We start from the raw sequence: 26,565 nt of genomic DNA, 5'->3' as shown, positions 1-26,565 counted from the left end.
TCCTCCTTAATCCTGGCAGAGCAGAAATCTTACTGGTTAGGTTAAGGTTGTTGTTTTGGTAGGCTCTGCATGGAAACACTGGTGCCCAAATGAGGAACATTAAGATATTTATTGGCTAATTCTTTTCCATGACGGTAATTTATAGTTTGAGGCTTTTTAGTCCATTTATAAAATCTTTTTAGTTAAAAAGAAACCTTTTAGTACCCGCCATTAAAATAGGTCTTTTTGCAAATACCTGTTCTTTGCTTTGTCATCAGGTTTCTGTGGTGGACTATTCACTCTTAACATGTCTTTCAACATGGTTATCCATAGCCTGTTGTCAGTACACACTCATTGCCCTTTTATTGCCTAGACCCTGTTTAATCATACCGCTTTTCATCTTGGTTCTCTTACAAGTAACACCCTAATGTTCAAGGTGAGTTAAGAATTCAAGGATTTATATTGCTTTTTGAATGAGAATTTCTAAAGAGAGTGGATGCCATCCTAAGTCAAATTCTACATGATATCATCTGTCAAATTGCTTAGAAAAACTTGAATTTTAAGTATCTGTTTCATCAGCCTTTCTGTACAGTTATGCCTCAGTGTTGTTATCTTCAATTCTAGACTGTAAATATAAAATATGTGCTTCCCCTTCTTGATCAAAATATACCTTTCATTAAAAGCTACCTCTCTTTGTTTTTGAATGCATTTTGATGACAGTTCTTTAGGTTCTTTGCAGGTCTTAGCTAGCTGAGGGTGTTCCATGCTAGATCAATTGTTTCCCTAACTAGATGATGGCAGAAGCTTTGCAGAATAAAGCTAGTTACTGGATGAGGAGGAAATGTGGATGAGGTGGCTTAAATTTTACATTTAAGCACATAACACTTTCTATTGAACAAAGTTTGTGTAGCCTCCCTTGCCTCCCCTTTTTTTTAAAGTGGAAAGATCTCCTACCTCTAATTCATTGGAAAATAAGAAGATAAACCTCAGGCTTTAGGTTTTGGGGTTTTTTTGTGATTTTTTTTTTTTTAAAACTTGTTAAATTTTGTCCTGCCTTAGCTAAACAGTAAAATTTTAGTATATACGTTGTAAATGACTGCAGCAGGAACAGCAGCTGCAGCTCTTGAAATGTGTGAAAGACTGAATAGGTTCTGCAGCATCTGTATGGCCATCTGAAAAAGGCTTGGTGATGGTTAGATCTTTTCATTTTCCCGCTATATCACCAGCTGTTGATGTCTCCATCCTCCTACTCCATCATTAGAGGCAGGTGAAGGAACTTCCCTTCATTCTCAACCTGCTGCTGGTGAAAGCAGAAAGAACCAAATCAGATTCCTCCCTAGGTAGCCCCAACATTTATTTATTTTAGGCATGACCTTGAATTATGTGATCGTACTTTATACTCCCTGAATTGATCATCTTGGCCAATGATTGAATCAAATGCAAAAGGAAGAATTATTTTGTATGGGTATTTGTAGGTTGGACTTTTTTGACTTAATACTCAACTCTTAACCTAAATATATTTTATTGCAATTAATTACATTATCTGTCTAACTATATGCACGTTAATTGTATACATAATATAGTTGTTATAGGGCTTTTAACTATATCAGAGTACCTGTGAAATTAAGTCTATTTGTTTTCATTCACAATGTCTATGGGAGGGAGGGTAGTGTAAGTCTCCAGTCTCTGAGATTGTATAGATAACATGTAATACAGATTGCAGAGAAAACTTTGCTCAGGATAATTTATGCAAGGTTGAATGCTGGAAAATTTTATGTGAATGTGTATGTGTGTGCATACAGGTGTGCAAATATATCTATGGAAACATACATGGAATGAACTGTGACCAGTCCCTATAGAGATTTGATTAAGCTGATAAAAGGCATGAATGACTGAAATGAATTATTCTGTGTATATAATTTGTAAATGACTAATTGCTTGAAGTTGTTTAAAAGTGATGTTTCCAAATGTATGGAATTTAAATCCATATCAACTTCTGACCTCATATACCAGTTAAATCATACTTTTATTGTTCTGGAAAACTGAAATTCCTGAAACAAAGTCTTTTAATTATCTGTAAGATTTCTTAAGCCTGAAAGAGCAATTGAAAAATCTCAAGAGAATTCATGAAATCCTTGAGCATTACAGGAATAAATTTTTGCCCTTGCTTTTAACCTCTTTGTCCATACAACCAGGAGTACCCTTATTTTATTTACGGGCTGGTAAATAATTTACGTTTTGTTTAATCTGAGTCTTTATTTAAAGTAACAATAAAAGGACTTAAAAGGACCATGCATCCCACAGATAAGAGCATCATTCTTATATAAAAAAAATGTTCTCATGAATAAAATGCTAGCCCAGATTTCTGGAAACTAGCATTGAAGTCTGGTTCTTCATGTTTCCTGTGTGAATACTAGCAATTCACTTGATTTTTCTGTTCCCAAATTCTTGTTTAGAAAAAAAAATAAACTCTTCACTCTCTGTATCTTGTTTACGAAGTTAGTTAATTCTTTGGCCCTGGACTGTGAGCTGTGAGGGATGTTTCTAACATATATGAGGACTTATGTTTTTAGAACTGAGTGGCTAGTATTTCAAATACACTATTTTCAAGTAGTAAATGTAATACAAAAGTGCTGACCACTTTTGACCAAAAAAGTTTGTTTTTCAAATATTAACGTTTTAATGTTAGCATTTCCTAAATAAAATCCATCTGGAAAATGTCATCATGTTTGACAGTTTTGAAAATAAATGTTTTAAAATTATAGTTTCAATTAAAAAAGGAAACTTATGAAAATAAATATTACAAGGTAAAAATAAAGGTTGGGACTTTTTTCTGAAAAAAAATAATTGAAAAAAACGTTATTGAATTGCTTTATTTTGGGCTTACATACGCCAGTTATTCAAAGAAATTTGAGTTTTTTTCTTTGACTTTTACTTCAAACGAAAACTATTTTAAAATCCTTTTTCCAGGTCAGTGACAAAATAAAAATTAATCATTTTTTCATTTTTAACCAGATTTAAAATCCACTGAGAATATTCTATTTTTTCTTTTTGTCTCTTCTATCTTGGCATGGTGCATTTTCAGTAGTCAGTAACTAGGAGTCATCTTGGTTGAAGTTGAACTTGTTTTAGCCCAATGTTTTATATGTAGTGCTGTTTTGCAACAATATTATCATCTTTTTTTTTTTCTTGGAAGACGAAGGGTGCTAGCTATATCTGATGGAATTGAACATATTGGGAATCTTCGCTGGGAACTTGCTCTGTGCCTCCTTGCTGCTTGGACTATCTGTTATTTTTGCATTTGGAAAGGAACAAAGTCTACTGGAAAGGTGAGGTTAAAATTCTGTGCATCAGCTGTATTACAACTCTCTTGTGCTCCAAACCTGTGTTGTCATTTCTATGTATTTAAATCAGAATGGTAGAATTTCAAATGCATCTTGCATTGCTGTAAGTAACTGTACTTGAGGGTATATAAATTATAATTCTAGGTAAGAATCAGTCATACTTTGCATTGTTTTGTTCTTCTTGGTTTTCGTGATTTGCTTTTCCCTAATTCTGTTGGATGAGGCTGGTTGTTTTTGTTTTGGTTAATTTAGCAGACTACACTACTGGCCAGTCCTTGAACTCTGAAACTGGACACTGCGTTGTGTTGATTTCTGTACATGAAGTATCAAAAATTTTAATTTTGTCCCAAACTGACAGGAGTTGAAACTCTCAGTGACACAAGTAAATTACACACAGAGCAGAGAGAATTGAGAAATACAAGCAAACTACAATGAATGCAAATGGAACACTGAAAGCAGTAATAATGAAAAAACTCAGAGATAAAGATGGACATATTAAGAAAAAAAGAAAAATATCTTTTACTCTTGTAACTTTTTGAGTGAATGCCATTCCATACTGGACACCCAACAGACAGACATTACTTCACAGCCTAGGCGAGTCATCCCATGACTGGAGGCTGCCCCTGGAGTAGTAGCAGATGTGGTTCTGAGTAGAATATATGATTAATCAACTACACAAAGAGAGGAAAAGAGCTGTAGTTCTGGAGGAGTGGTCTAAAAAAAGCACTGATTTCTCGTGTTGGAACCCAAGAATACAAGGAAAAAAATTGGTGGATTGAAACATTTTGTGCATTTGATTTTCAATTGTTTATTACTTAGTTTGGAAATGTGGTTGGATTTTTTTTGTTTTCTGTTTTAGTAGCCTACATTTATAAATTAAATGTTTGAAGTACACGGTGGTTTTGGGGTTTGTTTTTGTTACTTTTTTTAATTTAGAAAATGTCAGAGTGAAATTTTTCAGTTTTCTCAACCACACACATCCTTCTTCCTATCAAAATTTTGGCTGAAACTATTTGCTGAATTCTGTCTGTATTTGCCAACTGTGTCAGTCAATCTGGTACTGCATTTTTCGTCTAAGTATTTGCACACAGAGATTTATGCAGCCATACTTTTATCAAGTCACTGCAGGAAAAATGCTGAGAAATACTGTCTAGGGATACATACAAGCATGAATAGTTTAGAGGAAAGAGGAGGGGAAAAACCTAAAGAAAGAAATATAGAGAAGCAAAGGTGATATAAGGGAATGACAAGATAAATGTCCATATGTCTTTGAAGCGTGCACTCCAGGGAGGTACAAAAGTGGCTTAGAGTTGTCTGAGGAGCTACAGCTGGCAGTGAAGAAATGAAACTGAGCAAAACTAATTTTCATTTTTCCATCAGAAAGAATGTCTGAAGATGGAGATCTATTCTACCGTAGTATAATCTGACCCAAGGGTGGAGGAAAAAACATGTACTTTGAATGCACGTGTGTGCATGCATGCAAGGTTGTGCAAAACTGCACTGTACTTAAGAAAAATAGCATTGGTAGAAATCATTTGCTGATGAGGCTCTAGTGATTTTGGAAAGGATATATTTTACGTTTCTGCAGTTTACATTCAGATTTTTATTGTTCTTCATATACATGTCACATGAGACTCCTTCAGCTTATACCATTTCCCCAGAAATAGATCTTGCATTTTGGAAGTATTTAAAGTGAAATAGACCTGTTTGACCCCACCCCCAATAGCTTAGCTAAAACCTCAGCTTACTGGTAGGCGGAATAAATTTTATTTGATTTTATTGCAGTGTGATTTTAATAACCACCTTTCTGATGAGGTTAGGTGAAACAGCCTGAGAAAGAGTCATGGCTTGCCTACTTGAAATAGGATGATAAGCTTTTCAACTAAGCAGAAATAACTAGCAGTCTTGCAACAGAAGTGCAAAGAAAATGGAATTAATACCCAATATTTAGCTTTATAGGTCTCAAGCTTAAAAAAATTAGATCAGGGTCCTGTAAGAGGTAGACTCATCATCTATTTTACACTATTTAGATCAGTTTATCATAAGCAGCAGTTCTGTTTCCGAAATCATGAGGAAGTAGACTGGTGTAGATTCCTGTGTTCTTCAGGAGACACTGTGGTATTCAGCAGCCTGCCTATGCAGAGGATCCATTGCTTCTCAAGAAATGTGCAGAAAGGATCTTTCATAGCCAATAGTGATTATTTCTTTTTCCAGTTCTGCTCCTGTAATTAGCAAGGAAAGCTTTTTACCGGGTGAATGTGTGACATTGCAATTGGTTTCCAGTGATACACTTTCCTCCTGGACACAAGTTCACTACTTAGATGTAATTAAGAATTTTAATATTCCTACACTTGCCACTTATTATGGCCAAAGTCACTGGAAATCTGTGCCATCTCACTGGCTTCCCAGACCAGCTAAGCAAAGACATAGCAGTCAGGTGTTGTGGATACTACAGAGGAATGAAATGCTCTGAAATATACATGACAGCAGTTTTCTGGGTTGTAGTTTGCATTTCTGATATATTGGCATTTTGAAAGTTCATATTTAAGCTCGTCCAATCATAGTCCTTCACACTAGATTGAATTTATTATATGCTCATTTCTAGGAAACATTTAAAATTGACTTCTAGATTTTTATCATAATATTAAAAGTGTTTTTAGGCTAGCCTGTTAAATTTGCTATACAGTGTAATTGGATTGAATAATTTCAATTAAATAACACATTTATTCAAAGCAGAAAACTTCTTAAAGTCTTAGCACCTTTGCAAACATTTTCAAAGGAAGGTGTCTGGGGGACAGAATAGCTAGAGAGAAAGAGGACAGGGGAAACAGAAAGAGATAAAATAGAGAAGGGGAGAGAGAGACTTACCATCTTCATACAACTGTGTTCTGTGAAATATTCAAGAGGTTGGTTTACTCTTTTTCCCTTTTTTTTACTCTGCATCCTAATGCATGGTGAAAAAAAAAATCCAAGCCTTAAAAGCTGTCATAAAATAAACCCATCGTTCTCCAACTAGCACTACCACAGAACTCATCTACCTAGATTATGAATATTTAATATTTTAAGATATGTTAGATGTAATATATTCAATAAAGTTTAGCTCCAAATAAAGTGCTTGTGACACTGTTAACGAGATGTTTTAAACTTTTCCATTACTATTGTTGAAAAGTCTTCACTTTCTCACAAAACATTTTAGTTTTCCATGAGATGCGTAATACCGAAATAATTTCAGGTGGTTCTGGTGGCTTTCAGGGGAAACACATTTGTGCCTTTTCGAAGGCTCTTGCCATTATTTATTCAATCTTAGATGTGAAGTTATTTCTATACTAGCTTTCAGATTTAAAATGTTGCATACATAGTAAATGCAGGGTCTTTGAGAAACTCAAAAGGAGAAAAATATGACAATGTAATGTTATCATAATGTTATGTGTATATTGCAACTTGTTGAGCTTGATAATATCTGATATCCATCTTATGCAGAAGTATTTTCAGTAGCTAGCATCAAATGCTTCCAAAGATGAGGTAAGAACTGTGAAGAAAGCTAAAGAAAGTTTAATTTTCTAAACATTTAAAGTATCATTCTAGACTCTGATCATTAGGACTTGGCTTAGTGTCTGACTTTTCCAGAACATTTTTGATTGCTAATTATGACAATTCTGGGTATTTCTATAATGTACCTACATAGTTGCTGAGGCTTCCTAATTTTTGATCTTCATATAACATTTGTGAAATCTTCAGGTACAAGGGAACCAGTCCTTTTTTGGATCTTGACTATCCATTTATTAATTTGACTAAATGTGCTTGTGCATTAACTTTGAGAAAGGGACGGCAGAAGTTCCTAATCTATTTTTCCTCAATTGCAGGAAGCAATCCTAATTTTTTTTTTATGAGAGTATGGGAGGTTTTTTTAGATAGGGATCAATCCTCTGAGCTTATAGTGAATCCTCACTTGTAGCAAGGTCTACGCAATTCCTTTAGAAGTGAGGAGGCTGGTAGACTTAGAGTTATATAAAAGCATTATGATAGTCTCTGTCTTATTCATCAGTCCATTCCTTTTCTGTTCAAGCATCTTGCTTACTTTTTGAATGCATCAACACTTACCTGTCTGGTGCTGATATTATTAGTTCGGAACTGTCAGGTACGTGAATTTATAGAATCACAAAATTGTATGGGTTGGAAGGGATCTTGGAAAGTCTCTTGTCTAGCCTCTTGGTCAAAAAAGGATCAATACTGAACTCAGAACAGTTTTCTTAGTGCTTTGGCTGGCTGCATCTTAAAAACGTCCAAGGACAGAGATTTCACATGTCTATTCCAATGCTAAACTATGCTCATGATATGGGTAATTTATTAATTTTTTCTTACATGTAAGTTCATTCCAATATTTAATTTTGTTACTGAATTATGCATATTTTTTTTTTGCTTAGCTTGTTACATTTCTGTTGTCGGCTCCTGATTAAAACATGGTTTTGTATCATCTGTGTTACTATGTGGAATGGATTTGAGTGCCTGCAACTATTCATGCACACAAAATGACTTGAATACTTGTATAAATAAGCTAATAGCTGGATTTTGGGTGTTCTTTTTGAGTCTGTCTTTCCTAGTCAGCGTCATTGGCCTATTCATGAATGGGAGTGGCAGCTAATCAGCATACAGTATGTCACACAGCCATAGGGCAACTGATCAAACTTGCTCATGTCTTTATAATATCATTGCATGATGTGCTTCTGTGCTGTATAAAAGAGCACTACTTCTGCCCGCTCTGTAGATGAGGAAGGGTTGAATCAAAAGTGTATAAAAAGCAGCCTGCAGTCTTCTATCATTTTCAATTATGGATATTAGAACATTTTACCACACTCCTAGCTTTGCATTTTTAAGTGTGATATCTTATGTTTGCAAGAAAGCCACAAAATGAAAGGCAGAACTCCTTGTGAAAAGGAAACCAATATAATAATGACTAATAGATTTGGATCCAAAGGCTGGTTTAAGCAGGGAGTATTTGATGTGTAGTAAATGCCATAAACTGCCCTTGTACATATGCAATATCTTTTACATTTCTTGGAAAAATCAATGAAGACTCTTTCAATCTTATTGCAGAGTTGAACCCGATGAACAAATAATGCAGTCTGCTAAAGATTTCAACAGGTCTGCCAAAGGATATTAGAGATAAGCATTGCCAAAAAGACAGCTTCCATCTTACAGAATATTTGTAACATATAATAATACCATATGAATTTATACCCCAAACCATTTTCTTTGCTTTGCCATCTATTCTATGGCAATAGAATACATTATTAAATAATGACTTGGTTACAGAAAGCAGACAACAGAAGAAGCTTACATTCCTTACAAAATAGTAAAATGTGTTCAGATTTACAATGCATTCCAATCTGTTCTCTGAAACCTTTCTGTAAAGTAATTTGGGTAACACCAATAAGTGTAATTTCTGATATAATTTGTCTGGGTAACACTAATTTGAAAAAAAAAAATCTGAAATATGCAGGAAAATTACTTTTGGTCTAGGAAACATTTAGTAAACAAAATAAAAGAAGTCTGTTGTAAAACTGTAGGTTTTGTCATTTTATGACTTGACACAAAGTCAGCATTTTCTAATATGAAGTATTAAAAGAATATTTGTGTGTACCTTCAAGACTTTTGTGTTGTTTAGTATTAGAATATCGCACTGCTTGTATAACCGCTAAGACCAGGACTAATACAGTTTTTTGGGTCTTTTTGAATGAATTCTCATTAATATCATGAAGACTATACTTCTATTATTTTACCAGAGCCAGACCCAAATAGTTCTTCCACACTGTTTTGTACACGCCCATTAGCCACTGGTCAATATGTGATGAGAAATCCTTCTCGCATTGTTTTGGGGATCATCTGGAAAAGGGACAAATCTCATAAATCCATTCTTCAAATTTTTCTGGAACTAATTTATGTGATTACTGAAGCCTTATTCTATCTGATTCTGACTTCTGAATATTTTGATCCTTTCCTACTCTTTGAGTTCCCTGAAGTTCAACATCATCCTGGTCTTAGTGTGTGTTAACTTTATGCTGTCTCTCCACTTGGTATACTTTAAAACTACAACAGAAGGAGAGGCTAATAAAAATAGAGAGTGATGCTGAAAAGTAAGGTCAGGAGTGTGGTCCTGACTTCACCCAAGAACATGCAGAAAGCATCAACTCTTTCACAGGTATCAAGTGTCTACTGAACAATCTAGAGGAGTAGACCCAGAGCTAAGAGGCAGTGTCTCCTGTAAAAAGCTGTGATGTTGCTCTGAAAAAAAAATCTGTTTGGTTTTGCAGATCATAACCAACTTTGAAAATGTCTTTCACACTGTCTCATCAAGCTTTGACTTTAAGACATGCTAGAAAATGTTAATATGGTTGTTTATCACTTGCTACCCCTTTTCACTCTGTAGGTACTCTCCACCATAGCACAGAAAGTATAGTGCTGAAAGGTACTGCCCTGCTCACATCTGTTTAAGTGCTACATAAGAAAAATCACTGATCTAGCTACTCTCTCTACATAAACATGAGTTGTCTAAGATGCTTGATTAAATAGTCCTGCAAATCAAAAGCTAAAATAATAGATTAATGATTACACAGTATCTCCTCATGAAACATTTATGACTTTTCTCCTAATTTATCGTTGGATAGTGTCATATTATCCATTGCATATCTAGAAAGGATACTGTTTGGTTAAGAAAATAATTTGCAGTTCATCATTGTAAGCTATTAGAAATGACCTTGCAAGCGTTCTTAGTGATGTAGTTTCATAAGTAAACATAAAAGCATGAGGCATTCCAATTTATTTACTTGTCACTTTCATTATTTGTTCAAATACTTAAGCTGCTACCATGACATCACTGGAAAAGTTATAAACACCTTAGCAAAGCAGTGAACTTTCTTCTCTTAAAGGAGCAGCAGTACTGTTTTACCTAACATAAGAAAGCAGGATATTGGGTTGAATGTGTGGAAGTGATGGCATAATTTGTTATTTTACTCTTATGCTATTGATGTTTTTCTTTTTCCTGTGTATGTGCATAGTGTCTTAACCTGTAATATTCTCCATAATTCTTTTCTGCTTAATGGTTCTGATTGGAACCTGCCTCATTCTAAATGTTATGTTTGGCAAGCTTCGTTAGATTCCATATGGACTCCCAGATTTTTCCTGGTTTGAGTGTTTTATTGAAGCTTTACATGTAAAACTTAGACAAGAGTCTTGTAAAGGCTGCTAAGTGCATTTTATAGATGTGATCAATATGAGGGACTTAGGCTGGACTCGTGAAATTAATTTTGTAACTACATGGCTGTTGTCCTTCCCTGTGCTGCACTGTTCCTTAGTTCTTAATTAGTTCCACTGATCGGTTTGATTTGCTGAGCTGATGGCAGTGAAGGGCCATCTGAGTGTAAATTGTCAAGAAATTTTATGGAAGTCTGTATTAATTCCCTGTTTTTTTCACTCTATAGTGCTTCTGAAGACCTTCTGTCCGAGGTTGCAGTTCTGATAGACCTGAATAGTTCAATACCAAATAGACATCTGAGCTATTGAGAGTTTATTCCAACAATCAAGCTCCTTACTGTGTGTTACTAGGAAAAAAAAAAAGGTTGCAACTGTACCTAACTATTGGTTACATCTTATTTTTTATTTCTCTGTTGAGGAAAACCCCAGAATTTGTGTGAATAGTTTAAAATGCAAAATGCAAGCTGTCAGACTCTGCCTGGCTGAGTGTAGTGTCATCTCTCACTGTGGAACTCCACACATTCGCCCCTTACCTCTCTTTTTATAGTCATGCTTCCTCCTCCACCTGCATTTGCAGTGCTGGGAGTGTAGGATGATTTATGGGTGTTTCACTGTTCATCCCTCCAGATAGCTTCATAATCCAAGCTGGACACAATTGAGGGCACAGTGATAGTAAATTATTTGCACCTCCTCACCGCGCCAATTTTTTGCCCCCCCTCCCCCCCCCCCCCGCCCCCCCCCCCAGCCCACAGCGCATATTTCTTTATAGTTTGTGAATTATTCATATGGTTCTCAGATAGTTGAGATGTTTTCAGTTTTATGTAGTAGCTATTCTGAACTTCCAGATTTGAAGGCTTTTCCCCTTCATTGAAACCTTAGATTTTGCAAATCGTCTGCCAAGGCCATCACTGTCAGAATACATGCCCATAGCAAAAGACTGACCCCATGAAGCTTCTCACCACAAGAAAGGCAGAAAGGGCCAGCCGGTGTACACCTGCTTAAGCCTGTCTGTTTGTATGCAGACATCTTATGGTAGGGCAATGGGTTTCTTTTTCTTTCTCTGACCTTAGACAGGTCTCTGCTTGGCCTATCTGTAGCTCTCGTACAAGTGCACAATGCAAGAGAAGCATAAAACCTAGCTTATCACCCCAGTGTGATATGTTTTTCAGCTTGCATGCAAGTCTCTTCTGGTTCTGGGGTAAACTGCAATGCACTCAGTTTGAATCTACCCGTAGAGTCTTTGAAATAGTTTATCACACTATTGGCAGACCTGAATAGTGCTTATATTTCTGACTGTGGATACTTTTGTATTAATTGAGAGAGGACCCAATTTTATATCTCTTTCATTGCAGTGCATCTCTGTTAATGTCAGAATGCCTACTAATTTACAATTGTGCAAAAAGGACTGGCATATGGACCTAAACCAAGGAAAATAATTGAAAAGAGTATACTGATCTGGTTGAAAATACGAGCAGAGAGATAACTGACTGTATCAAGACTAATGCATGAAAGAGGTGCAAAACTTGCTAGGATTAGGACGTTCCTTTTACGTGAGCTGATTACCAGCAAGACACTGCAAGATACCTGGTGTGCTTGAAGACCCCAAATTCAGAGATGGACATTTCATACCTGTTACCCATCGTTTTCTCTGCCCTCCCATCAGGAGTTAAGCCTTGCTTGCCAGCAGTTAAGACTCAGTCGCTAGTCCCAAAGAAAATTTATTTCTCAATAGCAGGCTATATAAAGACTTTAATAGATTCAATGAGGCAGAAAGAAAGAGTAAAAGGACAGAAGAAAAAAATAAGAGAAAGATGTGTGGAAGGGAAGAAAAAAAAAAAAGAACTGGGGCCCATTGTAGGAGCCCAGGAAAAGGAACTAGGCAGCAAGGATTGTATCTCCTGAAGTGTCTTTTGTTTTAGCCTAAAGTAATAGCAAAGAATAGCCCTTCATGGTGAGGCTTTAACACTCTGTCCAAGACTGATCTCTGTATTCAAAGGGGGAAAGTAGAACATTCATGAGATGCATGCAGAGTTCCTGCTCTCCGCCTCCGCTGTGTGAGGTTTTAAAACAGCTACGGTGATTTTTTTTTTTTTTTTTGCTGTCCTGTGCACTGAGCATTTAAGGACACCTCAGATTTATTACAAAAGGAGATTTTTGTGCCTCTCTCTGTGATGTTCCCAAACTCCTGTTTGGTGGCTGGGGAAAGTATCAAATAGTAAACTTAAATCAGAATTGTATCTTCATGATTGCATTCCTTCCCAGCTACACCTTAACAGCAGAGATCCACTTTTATATGAATACTTACTTAGACTGGATCTAAGCCCTGGTCCACAGCCCAAGCAAGCCAAAAAGTGTGTTTCAGTGCACTGAAGGACAGCTCAGGGCACATGCAGATGTGAGAGTTTTTGGACAGAGAAATCACCTAATCTGTCAACCTAATGCATGGAAAGGGGCGGGGGAAGAGGGGGTGCAGAGAGTGGGAGGCCAGCTGCAATATTTGCAGCAGTAATGCAGTGAAACTTGCTGAAAAATTAAAGGTGAAGCTAAAAGGCACAGATTAACATTGAGGCATCTCTATAGAAGGAATGCATTGATTGGCTTAAAGGTAACACGTACAGGTTTATTCTTTCTGTTGAGGTTACGAGACACTTTTAGCCCACTATAAAAAATAAAATACAATGACCCAATAAAAAAAAGAAAGATTTAGAAATGCAGTAGTTTCAGTCATTTGTTCCTATATGATCTCTTCATATTTCATTTCTCCTTTCATAGAACCTGCCCTTCCTTGCCAATTGTCTTATCCTCCACCCCCAAAAAATTATCAGTGAACAATGCCATACAGAAGAACATCAGATAGGAGCCAAAATATAAGTTCTTCTGTTTACTGTGATCATTGTTGATGCACATGTGTCAGGGCTAAAACATTATTCCTTTGGGTGCATGACATACTGCTTGTATCTGTGATGTATAACTGTTGAGGTTTTATGAGCTATGTTTTACAAAAATATTTGTGTGGCTGCCCATGACCTAGTCTCTTTAAGTGTGTACAGAAATTGCTATAGATATTGCTTTTGTTGGATCTTAGTTTATTTGGAATATTACTTGCACCTTTTCTTCAGCAAGAGCATACAAGGTATCTCCTTGGTCCCTCAATTTGAATACAGAAACATGAGAGTTGGTATCCATTTATAGCACTGATTCTCTTAGTGATGATTCAATTTCATATTTCTTCAGCAGAAGTAGAATAGATATAATCCCCTATTCTTACACAGATAGTTTGTCCTCAGCTAGTGCTAATCCATAGCTTCAAGATTGGCTCATTCTTTGCAATTTACAAAGCAGTTTATAGGTATCCATTCCTCTGGCACTGTATGCAAAGGTTAGTAGTATATCAAATTCCTGCCAGTGGGAAGGCAGTGTCTTTAGTTTCTGCACTCAGTATAGGCCAGATTTTTGGCTTTATCTACAATGTAAAGATGTCTTTGTAGTAGAAGTTTTGTTTACAAGGCTGTGCTGAGAGATTTACAAACTGTAACTCTGTACACCACCCCAGTGTCAACTAACATGGACTGAATCCAGATGAAATAAATTGCTACATGAGCAACATAAGCAGCTTCAGGCAGCTGCTGATGCTATATTGGTAACTAAAACACATCCCTGAAGTGTTGGCTGCCATGCACCTGCTATTCACTTCTGCTGCTGGGCAATTGAAAAATTTGTGTGGTTAAAAAAGAAAAGAAAAAAAGTCAAACTGTCCTGTAGGAGCTTTTGATTGTGTCATATGCAGAAAGCATAAGGCACTGCTGTAAGAGTCTGACACAAAGAATTAACTGGAATAAAAACTTCTTTGAGTTATTTCCTGTGGGTATAAAATGTGTTCACTGCTATCTGAGACAACTAACTGTAGTTCAGGTCTGTAAGTATTTTTTGTGGTTTAGTTTGTATGTCACTTGTTCCTGGAGTGCCTTACTGAGGTTAGAATCTGAGTGTACCAAGTCGTGGATGAACACAGTGAGATGCCTCTATTCCCCAAAGAGCTTGCCTTTACATCCACATAACAGACAGTCAGAGTTCTGTGTTGAACTGAAGGGATGAAGGGAGAGCAGAGAGATCAAAGCATTTGCCTAAGATAAAGAAATAAATCTGTGGCGGTAACATACTCTTAAGTCACACTGTCTTTCAATCCAATGTCATTATTGTGCGATTCCTCTCATTTTTCCAATGCATCGAGTCACCTCTTCTCAGACTGAAACTCAGCTCAAAACAATTAAATTGCAGCACACTGTCAGATCAGTGTCCTACAAGTCAGCCTTGAGGTGATTCGGGGGCTAGATTTAGAGGCTGTTTATAGTACGGAAGTTACAGTGTAATAAGCCTTTAAGTAAAATAAAGATGTGACTAACTGCATTATAATAGATAGCCACAGGGAATGGAAATGTAGAGAATTGCGGTCTGGATGATAAGGACACTTGTTAGTTTAGGTGGTAAGGTTATTTATTGTATTTCTGTATGTAATTATTATACTTAATACACAAGTAGTATTGCAAATGCTTTATGGTGAATACGTTTCTCAGCTGTCACCATGGTGATAATGGCCTATGTTCCTCAGTGTATGATAAAAATTTGTCTATCATCCTGTGGGTAGACAAACACACACTTTTTCAATAATAAACAATAAAATCTTTATTATCCTATAAATGTCCTGAGCCTCCCAATAGAATCATAGAATGGTTTTGGTTGGAAGGGACCTTTAAAGGTCATCTGGTCCAATACACAAGACAGTTTAATGATTCCAAAAATTATCAAAAGAAAGAAGAGATATGAGTGTGCTGTAGGGATGGGGTTTTTTTGCCTGCTTGTTTACAAATCACTTTTTTCCCCAGCATTTACGGCACAAGATTAAATAATGCTCTGGTACTCTCAGAAAACTGCAGAATTGACTGATAAATCATTTAGAGATAGACATGAATGTGTCTGCTTGAGTGCTTGGAAGATTGGTACACTATATATCAAAAGGAGGCTCATGTGTGACTAGTTGCGGTGCAAAGTTCTAGGGAAATTCCTAATTCCTATTGTATTGATGTTTCATGGTTTTAATATTTGCAATTATTTAAAATATCTAATGTAGTCATACATTTATTTGATGGCTTCTCATACGCTGGCTGCAGTGCCTGATTCTTTTCCTACCTCTTTCCCAGTCAAGACCTTTGAGCAGATAGTACACTCTGATTGCTATGTTGATCTTTGCTGACTGTCACCTTTTATCTTTTGTGGCTACCTGAAGACATAGGAGTTCGAGCTAGGAAACCTCACCTACTAATCCTTTTGGTAGATAGCATTATATCCACTTTCCAGCTGCACATGGTCATTTTTTTTCCTTGGTGATGGTGTTCATTTAGGAGTGGGGGTGTGTGTGTTGTTTTTTCTTTGAGTTTTTTTTTTAAAGACAAGTGAGGAAAGTTAGGCAGGAAAAGCAAGCCAGCAATCTAAGCTGGAGAGGATAAGGAATGTTCTGGTAAAGCTCAATTTCACTGGAAAATGTTGATTCACTGAAACTAGTTGTTCTTCATAGCAGCTAGTAATTACATGAGGACAATACTCATTTGGAAAACCCAGTTTCATGTTCTCCAGCGAGCAGTCAGAGAGCAAACAAACCTTTATTGTCCTCTGGATCAGAGGAATAAGTTGGCCAATAATTTTAAGATTTAAGATCTTATGAATTTTTGTGTGACAGGAAAATAATTTCCTGCCCTGTTCTGACCCTTGCATCTTTATCTGCTTTACAGGTTAACCATTTTTAGAATATGTCAGAACCTAATGCCTGGTGACTTCAGCGAAAGCTGGAAGGCATGACTAGAGTAGCTAAGAAATCAAATTCATTTAGCACCTTATCAGTCCCCCATTTCTGCCCGTGTAAACTCAGTAACAAAACTGGAAATTCAGGTGCTAGTATGGGATAATTCTGACTCACTGTAAATTATTTTCATAGAAATAGGAATGTCCTATATTAGGAACAGTAATCCCATAGTTAATGTTTTTTAAGCAAAATTCAGGTTTCTGTGCACACATGTAACTAATATACAGAACAACCCAGATACTGATAAAGGCAAACTAGTTGACATTCAGAAGTCTGAAGATCCTGGAAGGTTCTGAAAAGGAACAGCCTTCATTTATAAAAGCTTGAACTTTTTAAGACCTTTTCAAAATGAAAAAAACCCTCTGTTGATTAATTAGTCTTAATTTAGATTTAAAATTCTTCCTGATTGATTTTTAAAGTTGACTTTTACTTGATTAAATAATAGTCTGATTTTGAGATATTTGTAGCTCTGCAAATTCCCTACTTGATGGGAGCTTGACATAAACACTTTTGCTTGCTGTAATAAGCTTAGCCAAGATGCTGAAGTTTGCTTCCTCCCTATCAGTCCTCCTCTCACTGCCCACAACCACAGGACAGGTCTTCCTCTTTATGCACTTGAGTATTAACCAAAACAATAAATTAACATTATTCTTTCAGATATTTGTAGTTATAGGATATCATTATTTCATTTGCCATTCTAGTTTGAGGCTGGCCCATTTATGGTGGAGAAAAAATAATGAATTTCAATCAATAACCTCTTCAAGGTAAAAAAACCTGCCCAAACAAAATAAAAAAACCCAAAACCATCACACCCTGTAGGTACTAGGGACAATAATACCCTGATTTTGTCATTCGATTGCTTCTTTTGTGTTTACACTGGTAGAGCTGTATCTGCATACCCAATTGTAGTGCTCATTTTGCTAAAGGTTTTCTGCAACTTTCTGCATTTGAAAATTACACTACAGACCTCCCCTTGCTTCATAGAATTATTTTGGGCATCCTGTTTTTTCAAGTGTTGGAATTTTTGCATTGGCAGTGTATTAACAATATATTAACAATGTTACAAGCACACTATCGACAAATGGATAGCACACTCTTAGGCATGTTAGTGTTTAGAATTCTTGCATCTTTTTTTTTATCAGCCGAACTCCTCTGAGGACAATCAGGCAGTTGGTAAATGTAGGATGAATATTGAGTTTGGACAATATAATTTTGGAGACTGAGGAACAGCAGCACTAGGAGGATGCAAGTCATTGCACTGAGTTCCTGAGATTTCTCTGAGTTGTATTTACTGTAGGTATTTATCTAGGAAGTAAGTCTTCCTGCTCTCCTTCTTTGGCACTTAGTGGCAGCAAAAAAAATGTAGTAGCATTGATGAAACAGTATGACTAATAGTCTCACAGTTTCTTAGTTCAGGCTGTGTCCCTATTCAGGCTAGCAAGGTTAGCATTGTGTGGATTCACTAGTGAATCTTTCTGGCCACTTCAGAGCAGGGTCTCCAAAAATTACTGTAGACCTGTGCATTAATTTGTAGACTGCGTAAACTTAGGGTAACTATGCAAATAGTTTCCTATGAGCCTTAATCTGGATAAAGTGATTCTTTTCTCTTTATGCCCTAAATCAAACTTTACTATGAATTTGACCAAGGCTTAATCAGACTGGAATGGATTCTTGAAATACATGGAACTGTGATTTAAAGACATCCTTTCAGGATCCAGCCCATCTATTATGATCAGTCCCACTTTTTCAGAAGCTCTTGGCACATTCTTTGTAAGTGATTAGGTTGTTATTAAAATATGCATGCATATGGTCAGTTCAAGAAAGAATCTGGTTATCTGCATTTACCATTATTTAGTGCTTAAATGCGAGTGCTCACATAATTGATAAATAATGTAATAAAATTAACTGCTTCTACTTTTTATATAGGTATTTTTGTGTGTTCCGATCCCTATGATTGCTCTTTACTGGTTATGTCTGCACAGAGGGGAAATTCTGTTTCAAGAAGCAGTTGTATGGATTGGGCAGTCTCTGCAGAATCACTGAAACTCCCTTCTACTCACATAGCAAGGTTTCTTTCTGAAGGAGCTGTGGGGAGTTTTGCACGCTCTCATTGTAGTCAAACACTGAGTTGAGAAGTAGGGATGACCAAGGAACTGGAGTATTGCTGGGGGTGTGGCGTGAAGTGGACCAGTTCTGCAGTGTAGATATAGCTATGTTCCAAGGTATTTGTCTTGAAATCTCTCAGGCCATATTTATGACCATTTCTGTTTGGTTTCTCTTGGTAGTCTGACAAATGAATGTTTTAGGGCAGCAGTATCTGTTAAATTAGGGAATTTTTACCCAAATACATGGAAATCTAGCTTTGCATTTAATCTAGGCAGTACATTTTTTTGATTACACATGAGACCTGTAGACCCCATCCAAATAACCAACAAGCTTGAAGAGCAATTTTAGCAGAAATAAGACCAATCTTGATTTCAATGGTCTTGGGCAATCTGGAAACAAAACCATCTGTGGTAATCAGATGGGAAATACTTTCAAGTAACATATTTAGAAAAGTTGATGCTGCTTAAGGAATATTTATGGGGAGAAATAGCTCATCATCTAAGTGAATTGCTCAGTCACTTAAGCCAGGAATATGAGCTGCTGCAGTGCGTTGATATTGTCTGCCTCCGATACTTTTTCACTGCTTTCCAATTTTAGCTGATTCCTGGATTGGGCTGGTAGAGGCTATTAGGGCACTAGGGTTGTCAGCACAGAGTCAAAACTTCCACCATATTTTTTGACATGATGGAGATCAGTGACAAGTGGTGTCCCTCAGTGGTCTGTACTGGGAGCTGTGCTGTTTAATATCTTCGTTAATGACATAGCAGGATTGAGTGCACCCTCAGCAAGTTTGCAGGTGATACCAAGCTGAGTGGTGCGGTTGACATGCCTGAGGGATGGGATTCCATCCAGAGGGACCTGGACAAGCTTGAGAAGCGGGCCTGTGTGAATCACATGAGCTTCAACAAGGTCACGTGTAAGATCCTGCACGTGGGTCGGGGAAACCCCAGATATCAGTACAGGCTGGGGATGATGTGATTGAGAACAGCCCCGTGGAGAAAGACTTGGGGTACTGGTAGACGAAAAGCTGGACATGAGCTGGCAATGTGTGTTTGGAGCCCAGGAGGCCAACTGTATCCTGGGCTGCATCAAAAGAAGTATGGCCAGCAGGTCGAGGGAGGTGATTCTCCCTCTCTACTCTGCCCTGGTGAGACTCACCCTACAATACTGCATCCAGCACTGGGGGCCCCAGTACAAGAAGGAGATGGACCTGTTGGAACGAGTCCAGAGGAGGGCCACGAAGATGATCTGTGGGATGGAGCACCTCTCCTATGAGGAAAGGCTGAGAGAGTTGGGTTTGTTCAGTCTGGAGAAGAGAAGGCTCTGGGGACACCTTTTAGCAGCCTTTTGGTACTTAAAGGGGGCTTGTAAGAAAGATGGGGACAGACATTTAACAAGGCCTGTTGTGATAGTACAAGGGGTAATGGTTTAAACTAAAGGAAGGTAGATTTAGACTAGATAGAAGAAAGAATTTTTCACAATGAGGGTGGTGAAACACTGGCACAGATTGCCCAGAGGGGTGGTAGATGCCCTGTCCCTGGAAACATTCAAGGACAGGCTGGACGGGGCTCTGAGCAACCTGACCTAGTTGAAGATGTCCCTGCTTATTGCAGGGGGGTTTGGACTAGATGACCCTTAAAGGCCCCTTTCAACCCAAAGCATTCTATGGTTCTATGATTGTAATTTTTTTGTATTGACTCAAAATGGATTTTGGAGTTGAGTTTTCATTTCACTGTAACGGAAACTGTTTCAGCTTGACTCAGTCTTTTATGTACTTATTTATTGCCTTCACTACCACGTGGATAAAAATAAGGACTTGCACAGCTCTGCTAGATAGAGATTTTTCAGTGCCCCAGCTAAAGGCCTCAGTGTGATGTCATATTAGAAGTGTTTATTCATTTCTGTTGTTATTGTGTCATGTAGAATTTTCTCCTTCCTGTGATCACTGTGCATTTAACAAGGTTCTTACATACCTTCATTAAATGTCCTCTCCTGGCCCCAATTTTCTGTCTCATCTTGCATTCCCTGTGAATTTTTCCTCTTTGATACTTATTTCTCAGCTCTCAAATGTCATTCAATTTTCTTACCTGTTGTTTTTTTTAACTTCTTTCTACTTCAAGTGAAACTGTCTGCACTCACACATGACTCGTTAGTAGCTTTAAGAAATTCTGTAGTTTGTAAGCAATCTGGTTAAGGGCAGTTCACAGGATCATTATGGAGCAAATTTCCCCTCTGTTGATAAACAAGCAAGATAAACAGAAGGTGATGCTGAATAAATCTATAAAACACATACAGAAACAGAAAAATCAGGTGTTTTGCTGATTCTGTCTCCCCACCATCATCCCAATCATACATCATACAAATCCACTCGTCTGGTATTCTATGGGGGTTTTCGTTTAGTTCCTTTTTCTGCACATGAAACTTTAGCTTTAAAATGTCAGCAGATCTAGAAATTTCCCCCACTTTTGACATCTAAAAAAATTGTGAGTTAGCTGTCATTCCTTTACACTGTTTTATACCATTTTTCTTGTAAATCCAGTTAATGTTGAAAATACCTCTTTTCAGTTGTCATTTGTATGTCTGTAGATTCTATAGTGTCATATCAGCAAAAGACTTTTTCAAACAATGCTGTGTGGAAAATTTCATGGTATACTACAGTGGTTGAAAAAGAAATCTTTTTATAGTGTTATCATCTGCTGTTAACACCTGGGAAGTTAGAATTTGTGAAACTGGACAAATATTAGTGGGGCCAAGATGCCTAGGTTAACTGTGGCATGTAGAACTCTTTTTTTTTTTTTTTTTTTTTTTTGTTGAATTTTTTTTTTTTTTTTTTTTTTTTTTTTTTTTTTTTTTTTTTTTAATTTTGAAGGAAATCTTACTCAAATTGGTAATACCCAGGTGTGTCCACACAGGAGTTGTACTAATATGCCCTTCTGCATCAACACTGTAAAGCAGGACAAAAATTACTCTTTTCCCTGTCACATCACTCAGATAGTGAAATTTTGGTCCCAAACTGTTTCTCCACACAGGAGTGTACTGCAATGTGGGCATAATTTTCTTTTATTTGTCCTGTGTAGGCAAACCTTGTATGTCACTGAGTTCTGAAGGTTGCCCAGCAGTCTCCTCTTAACAAAGGAAGTTGGTGGTGTCAGTCTAGTTCTCCGTGATCACAGTGTCACCTAAATAAATAGGCTAAATGACTAGCCAGTAGGCTGAAAACACTAAATGAAAGATAAGGATGAGCAGGGCATGAGGTCAGGTCTTATTTTGCATATAACACTTAGTACTGAGTTCAGACAAATTGGTAGCAATTCTTGCATTGATACTACTTGTGTTTATAGCCTAATGGAGCAATAGAGGACTCTAGGGGGCAAGGATTAGCAAGCCAGTAATTTTCTGAAGCATCAAGTGAAATTAAACACTTTTATTCCATTTATAAAATGCAATTGGTTCATTATAGTGCAAACAAGCTCAAACTGCGCAGCTTGCAGGAAAGAATTCCCTCAATTTCCTAGCTTCAGAAAGTTGTATTTTTTTCACTGAATTCTAGTTCAGTTAGGTTCTCAGCATGTGCCAATCAAAGGATTAAAGTTCACTACTTCCCATTCATGACTCACCGTGCTAAAAAGGTGCTGTGAGGTAGTGTGTGAACATCAGGCTGGTGTGTTCTGTAGTAACCGTAGCCAGAGAAATTTAATTTTTGGCTTTTAGATTTCTGTGGGTGTGTACCTCAATTCATTGCGTGCAGGGCTTCTTCCTTATTCTCAACAGATTTATTGTGTATTTCTTCTATGTTTTCTCACAAGCCAAGTTACCTTCACTTGAACCTCTGTGGCATGATCTGGCTAGAACATTCAGAAAACCACCTTTTCATTTAGGACAAGAAGTTCAACAGTCCCAGTAGCCAAATTTGAATCAGTGCACCATATTTGTGCTTTAAAGATACTTAGGTGTGAAAAGATGTAAACTGGCACCTAGTTTAGTTCTCAAGATCTTCATGATGCCTTACTCATGAAATCATTGCATACATACCTAGATGCTTTTATAACTAACTTTGAGTGATATAGACATCTAAGTCTTAAGGTTTTGGTATTTAAAGTTCCAGTACTTTGGAGCTTAAAGCTTATGTCAGTCAATGAAATACCTATTCTCAGGATCTTTCGTCCTAATGTACTTTCAGTTCAGCACCTAAGTATGCTTAAGAGCTGTTAGATGTCCCAGTAGGTGCCTTTCCACATACTTGTATGTTTAAATATCTTCGTAAATTTGTCCTTCAGTTACATTGTAATAGGAAAACTTGGTGCAAAAACTAGCATGCCAGAATTTTTTTTTTTTTTCCAACTACTTAAACACTGGCATTGCTCTGACAAGGGTTTAAAAAAAGCATTTTGAGCATTGGCATGCAAATTAACATACCAAGCAATTAAAGTCAATTAAAACAGGATGCAGAGTAATTGGAAACAGTTGTGTTCACATTTATATTCAGAGAGGTTTGATGTGTTGAAAGAAAAGAAAACAATTCAGGAAACTTCTAGTGCCTGCAGATGTGATCATGATACTAATAATGGCATTTGATTTCTAAAATGCCCCATCCTCCTTCACCTCGTGAGCTCTTGAGAAGCATGATAAAATGAGCAACTGATGCCCTGGATGCAATGGAATTAAGTGGCTCAGCGTACTGGGATTCTTGAACACAACCTACAAGTGGTGGCCTTCTCTCACAATCCAGATACCTGTTGTGGTACAAGAGAAGCTTGCAGTTTTAGCAGCCTCATTTGCTGTATGAACACTAACACTGATAAATTGTCAACAACGTCAGTTGGATCGGGAAGGGTATATCTTTCCCATACATGCTTCCTTGGTATCTCTTTCATTGTCGTTCTGGATATCTGCATTAGTATTTATTGCCAGAAATACTGAGCCAATTGCACTCTATTTATATTCTCTTTCTGCATGGTAACCGGAAAGGAGGGAGAGTCCTCATTCCTCTAAAGCTGAGGCGCAACTACCCTCATGATAAAAAAAAAAGTATGCTAGAGTTTGTCGTTCTAGTACTTGCAATAACATTAATAGGTGTGGATGGGCTGTGGAAGGCATTCAGAAAAGCAAACAGAAGACTATGAAGTGTAACTCTACAAGCCTGGATGGCTGCTGCAGCATTACAGACTGTACAAGGGTACCTTTACCTGAGAGTAAAGGGCGGAGAGATGAGTGGTTTCAGCTCTTCCTTGGTAGAGCTGAGTGAGGAAATACACCCAAAGGAACCTGGGAGGAAATCTGCCTCTGCAAAATTGCAATCTGTTTACTGATGTAAACCATTTCAAGGCAAGTGGCAGGCTGTGCAAGATAGCAGGCTGCAAAACAGTGTAGTTAATGAAGCATGATGCAATGAAATGTTACTCTTTAATGTTATAACAGATATTCAGGTGCAATACCTTCCATGCCATTAAATGTATATATCTGCTGACTATGCTCTATTAAAAGTGACTATTGATTAAAAAAAAGTAGAGAAAAAGAGCTGGCAAGGAATTAAGTACAGAAACATGAAAACTAGTTGCTGGCTACTCCGTACTTTCCACTCAATATAAGACTCAGAGCAGGACCATGTCCATTCCGTGCGTTTCTTTTTTGCTTCTCATGAACTGATAATCCATTCTTATTTGAAATCTAAATGAGGAGAGCAGTGTCTTTGAAACAAGTTCTATTTGAACTCAGCCAGTCATACCAATTTGCATTTCCACTAATAGTCAATTATAATAATGTAAGCACTGGGATGAAGCTGTCCTTTTTGCATTTTATTGACTTATGAATTCTTCAACTCAGGCTTCTGAGACCTATAGGAATATAATGGTTGTCTTCATTTCCTTGGAAAATCATGGGTTTTATTTTCAAAAGGGGCAAGACACTTGAAAGACGTATAGATGCTTACATCCTGTTAAGGTCAGTGACAGTGAAGTGTCTAAATATGTCTTGGGCAGCTGGACATGTTAGAAGATCTGCCATGTGATTTTTTTTAAGTTCCTCCATTTCTGAGTGTACTAGCTGGGGCACACATGAGATGATTTCATGTTTGGGGTTAAATAGCATAGCCTGAAAATCAAATTTCAGCTCATTAGTCATGAAAATGTGTGTGTGTTTTCTGATGTACCTCTTTCATTTAAATAGGCATGAGACAGATAATGAACTTTTGAATTTAAAATGCCTATTTTTGAGGGCTATACAGGTTGTATTTTTCACCAAATGATTTCCTGCAGCTTGTTAAGTAATTTTGGCTTGTGCAAGGCAGATGTATAAGAGGATCATCTCATATTAGGATATTTTGTACCTACTCTGCACAGGCGGAAATGGCTATAGAGAATTATGGATTGTTAAGTTAAGGTGTTATTTAAAGGACATTTTTATAGTGACATGGAATTTATCATTTAATTCATCTCCAAGTTTGAGTAGCTATATACTGCTCTCAGGTTTTTGATTGTAAAATGGGATCAATTCTGTGCAATGTATTCTTTAGAAAACATGACTTATTGCAGGTTTCCAGAAAAGCTCAGTTGTTCCTCATGCACAGAGCAAACTGATTTCTGATAAAAAATGTGGCCATATACGTGAAAACAGAAATTGCTGGGCTTGAGCACTTCAGAAATTTTGCCTGAAGATGCTTTGCCTGATAAAGGTACTATAGCAAATCGCAAGGAGATATACATAGCATTAGACCTTTAAGTTTGATGAAATGTTTATTCCTCAAACACAGACATGCAGGCAAAGCAATCTGATGAGATGACAGTTTAGTAATTATGAGGTGACTGAGAATTCATTGCATATGTTGTTACGTAATACATATAATGCAATTAATTACTTGCTATTATCAGTCAATTTCTCTGTGTTTGGAATAGCATATGGTAGAGTGTACAGGTACGCTATAGAATAGTGTCTGGTCACGTGTCACAGAGAGAGAGTAAATAATATACTTAAAAAGAACTTCCCCATTTCTCTATAAAAAAGTGTTGACTTTTCCTACATGACATAAATAGCTTAGAAGGGAATATCTTTGAAGGACAAAACTCACCCACATGAACAAAGGCATCAAAAGCACTTTTACTCCAGAAGGATTTGGGTTTTTTATCTAATAGCAAAATGGGTGTGGAAATGAGGTATTTTTGTTGCAGTTGGAAGGAAATATTTTTCTAATGTTTGCTGCTTCTTGCTAGGTTGTATACGTAACAGCCACATTCCCCTATATCATGTTGATGATTCTTCTGATTCGTGGAGTAACATTACCAGGCGCTTCTGAGGGGATAAAATTCTACTTGTACCCTGACCTTTCTCGACTGTCTGACCCACAGGTAGGATCATGGTCCATGTATTTATTTTCTTCTCTGAGAAAAACTGCAAGAGTTTCTTGATTTTAAAGTTTGAATAGAGGTGATCACTGGATAGTTGTTCATTGTTAGAGATTTGGAATTGTGGATAGGGCTTTAAAGCCATCACTGCTTACATGTGTTGGAATATATTATTCTTTTAGTAGAAAAGTACCTTGGCTGATAAATCAGAATTTTTGGAGTGTATAGTTGCAGTTGCTGCTCCTGCCACTGAGGGGCAAGAGCGTTGCCACTGGTTCAACAGGAAAAAACTGAACTGAGACATCCATTTTACAGTTCTTTGCTCATTCCAAATCTAAATCTCTAAAGATTAGTAGATAAATTAATCATTCAGATGACTGTTGTCTTTGAAGCAGAAGTCTCTATATGCAATCACGGAGGAATGAAGTACTAAAACCAGGAACTCTGTCTTTTTCATTGTTTCCAGAGTAGAGTTGAACATGGACATACTGGATTAAGTTGATCTTTTTTCAGTGACAGATGAGTACAATAAAGCAGTTATTATATATCATTTGTCTGACATTGAGGAGGGAAAAAGACACACAAAACCTGACAGATTGCAGACAGCGTTTTGCTTAACTGATTTGGCAATGTCAAAGATATTATACAGTGTTAGTCCTAAGGTTATTACTGTATTAAATGGATCTGGAGA

At 37.0% G+C, this 26,565-nt stretch overlaps 1 protein-coding gene across 1 annotated transcript in view; it reads left to right on the top strand.

The window, feature by feature from the left end:
* Positions 1-3,175: 3,175 nt before the first annotated feature.
* SLC6A11 (solute carrier family 6 (neurotransmitter transporter), member 11) overlaps positions 3,176-26,565 on the top strand; it is a gene marked incomplete at its 5' end in the record, with an annotated part of 77,534 nt that continues 54,144 nt past the window's right edge. Inside the window, 2 exons of the mRNA XM_009699371.1 lie at positions 3,176-3,308; positions 25,743-25,877. Coding sequence (XP_009697673.1) covers positions 3,176-3,308; positions 25,743-25,877 — 268 coding nt within the window. The remainder of the gene's footprint in view (positions 3,309-25,742; positions 25,878-26,565) is intronic.

This window comes from Cariama cristata, unplaced genomic scaffold (genome assembly GCF_000690535.1).
Source record: "Cariama cristata isolate BGI_N322 unplaced genomic scaffold, ASM69053v1 scaffold6964, whole genome shotgun sequence".
Classification (NCBI taxonomy): domain Eukaryota; kingdom Metazoa; phylum Chordata; class Aves; order Cariamiformes; family Cariamidae; genus Cariama; species Cariama cristata.
This window is presented reverse-complemented; position numbering and strand designations above follow the sequence as displayed.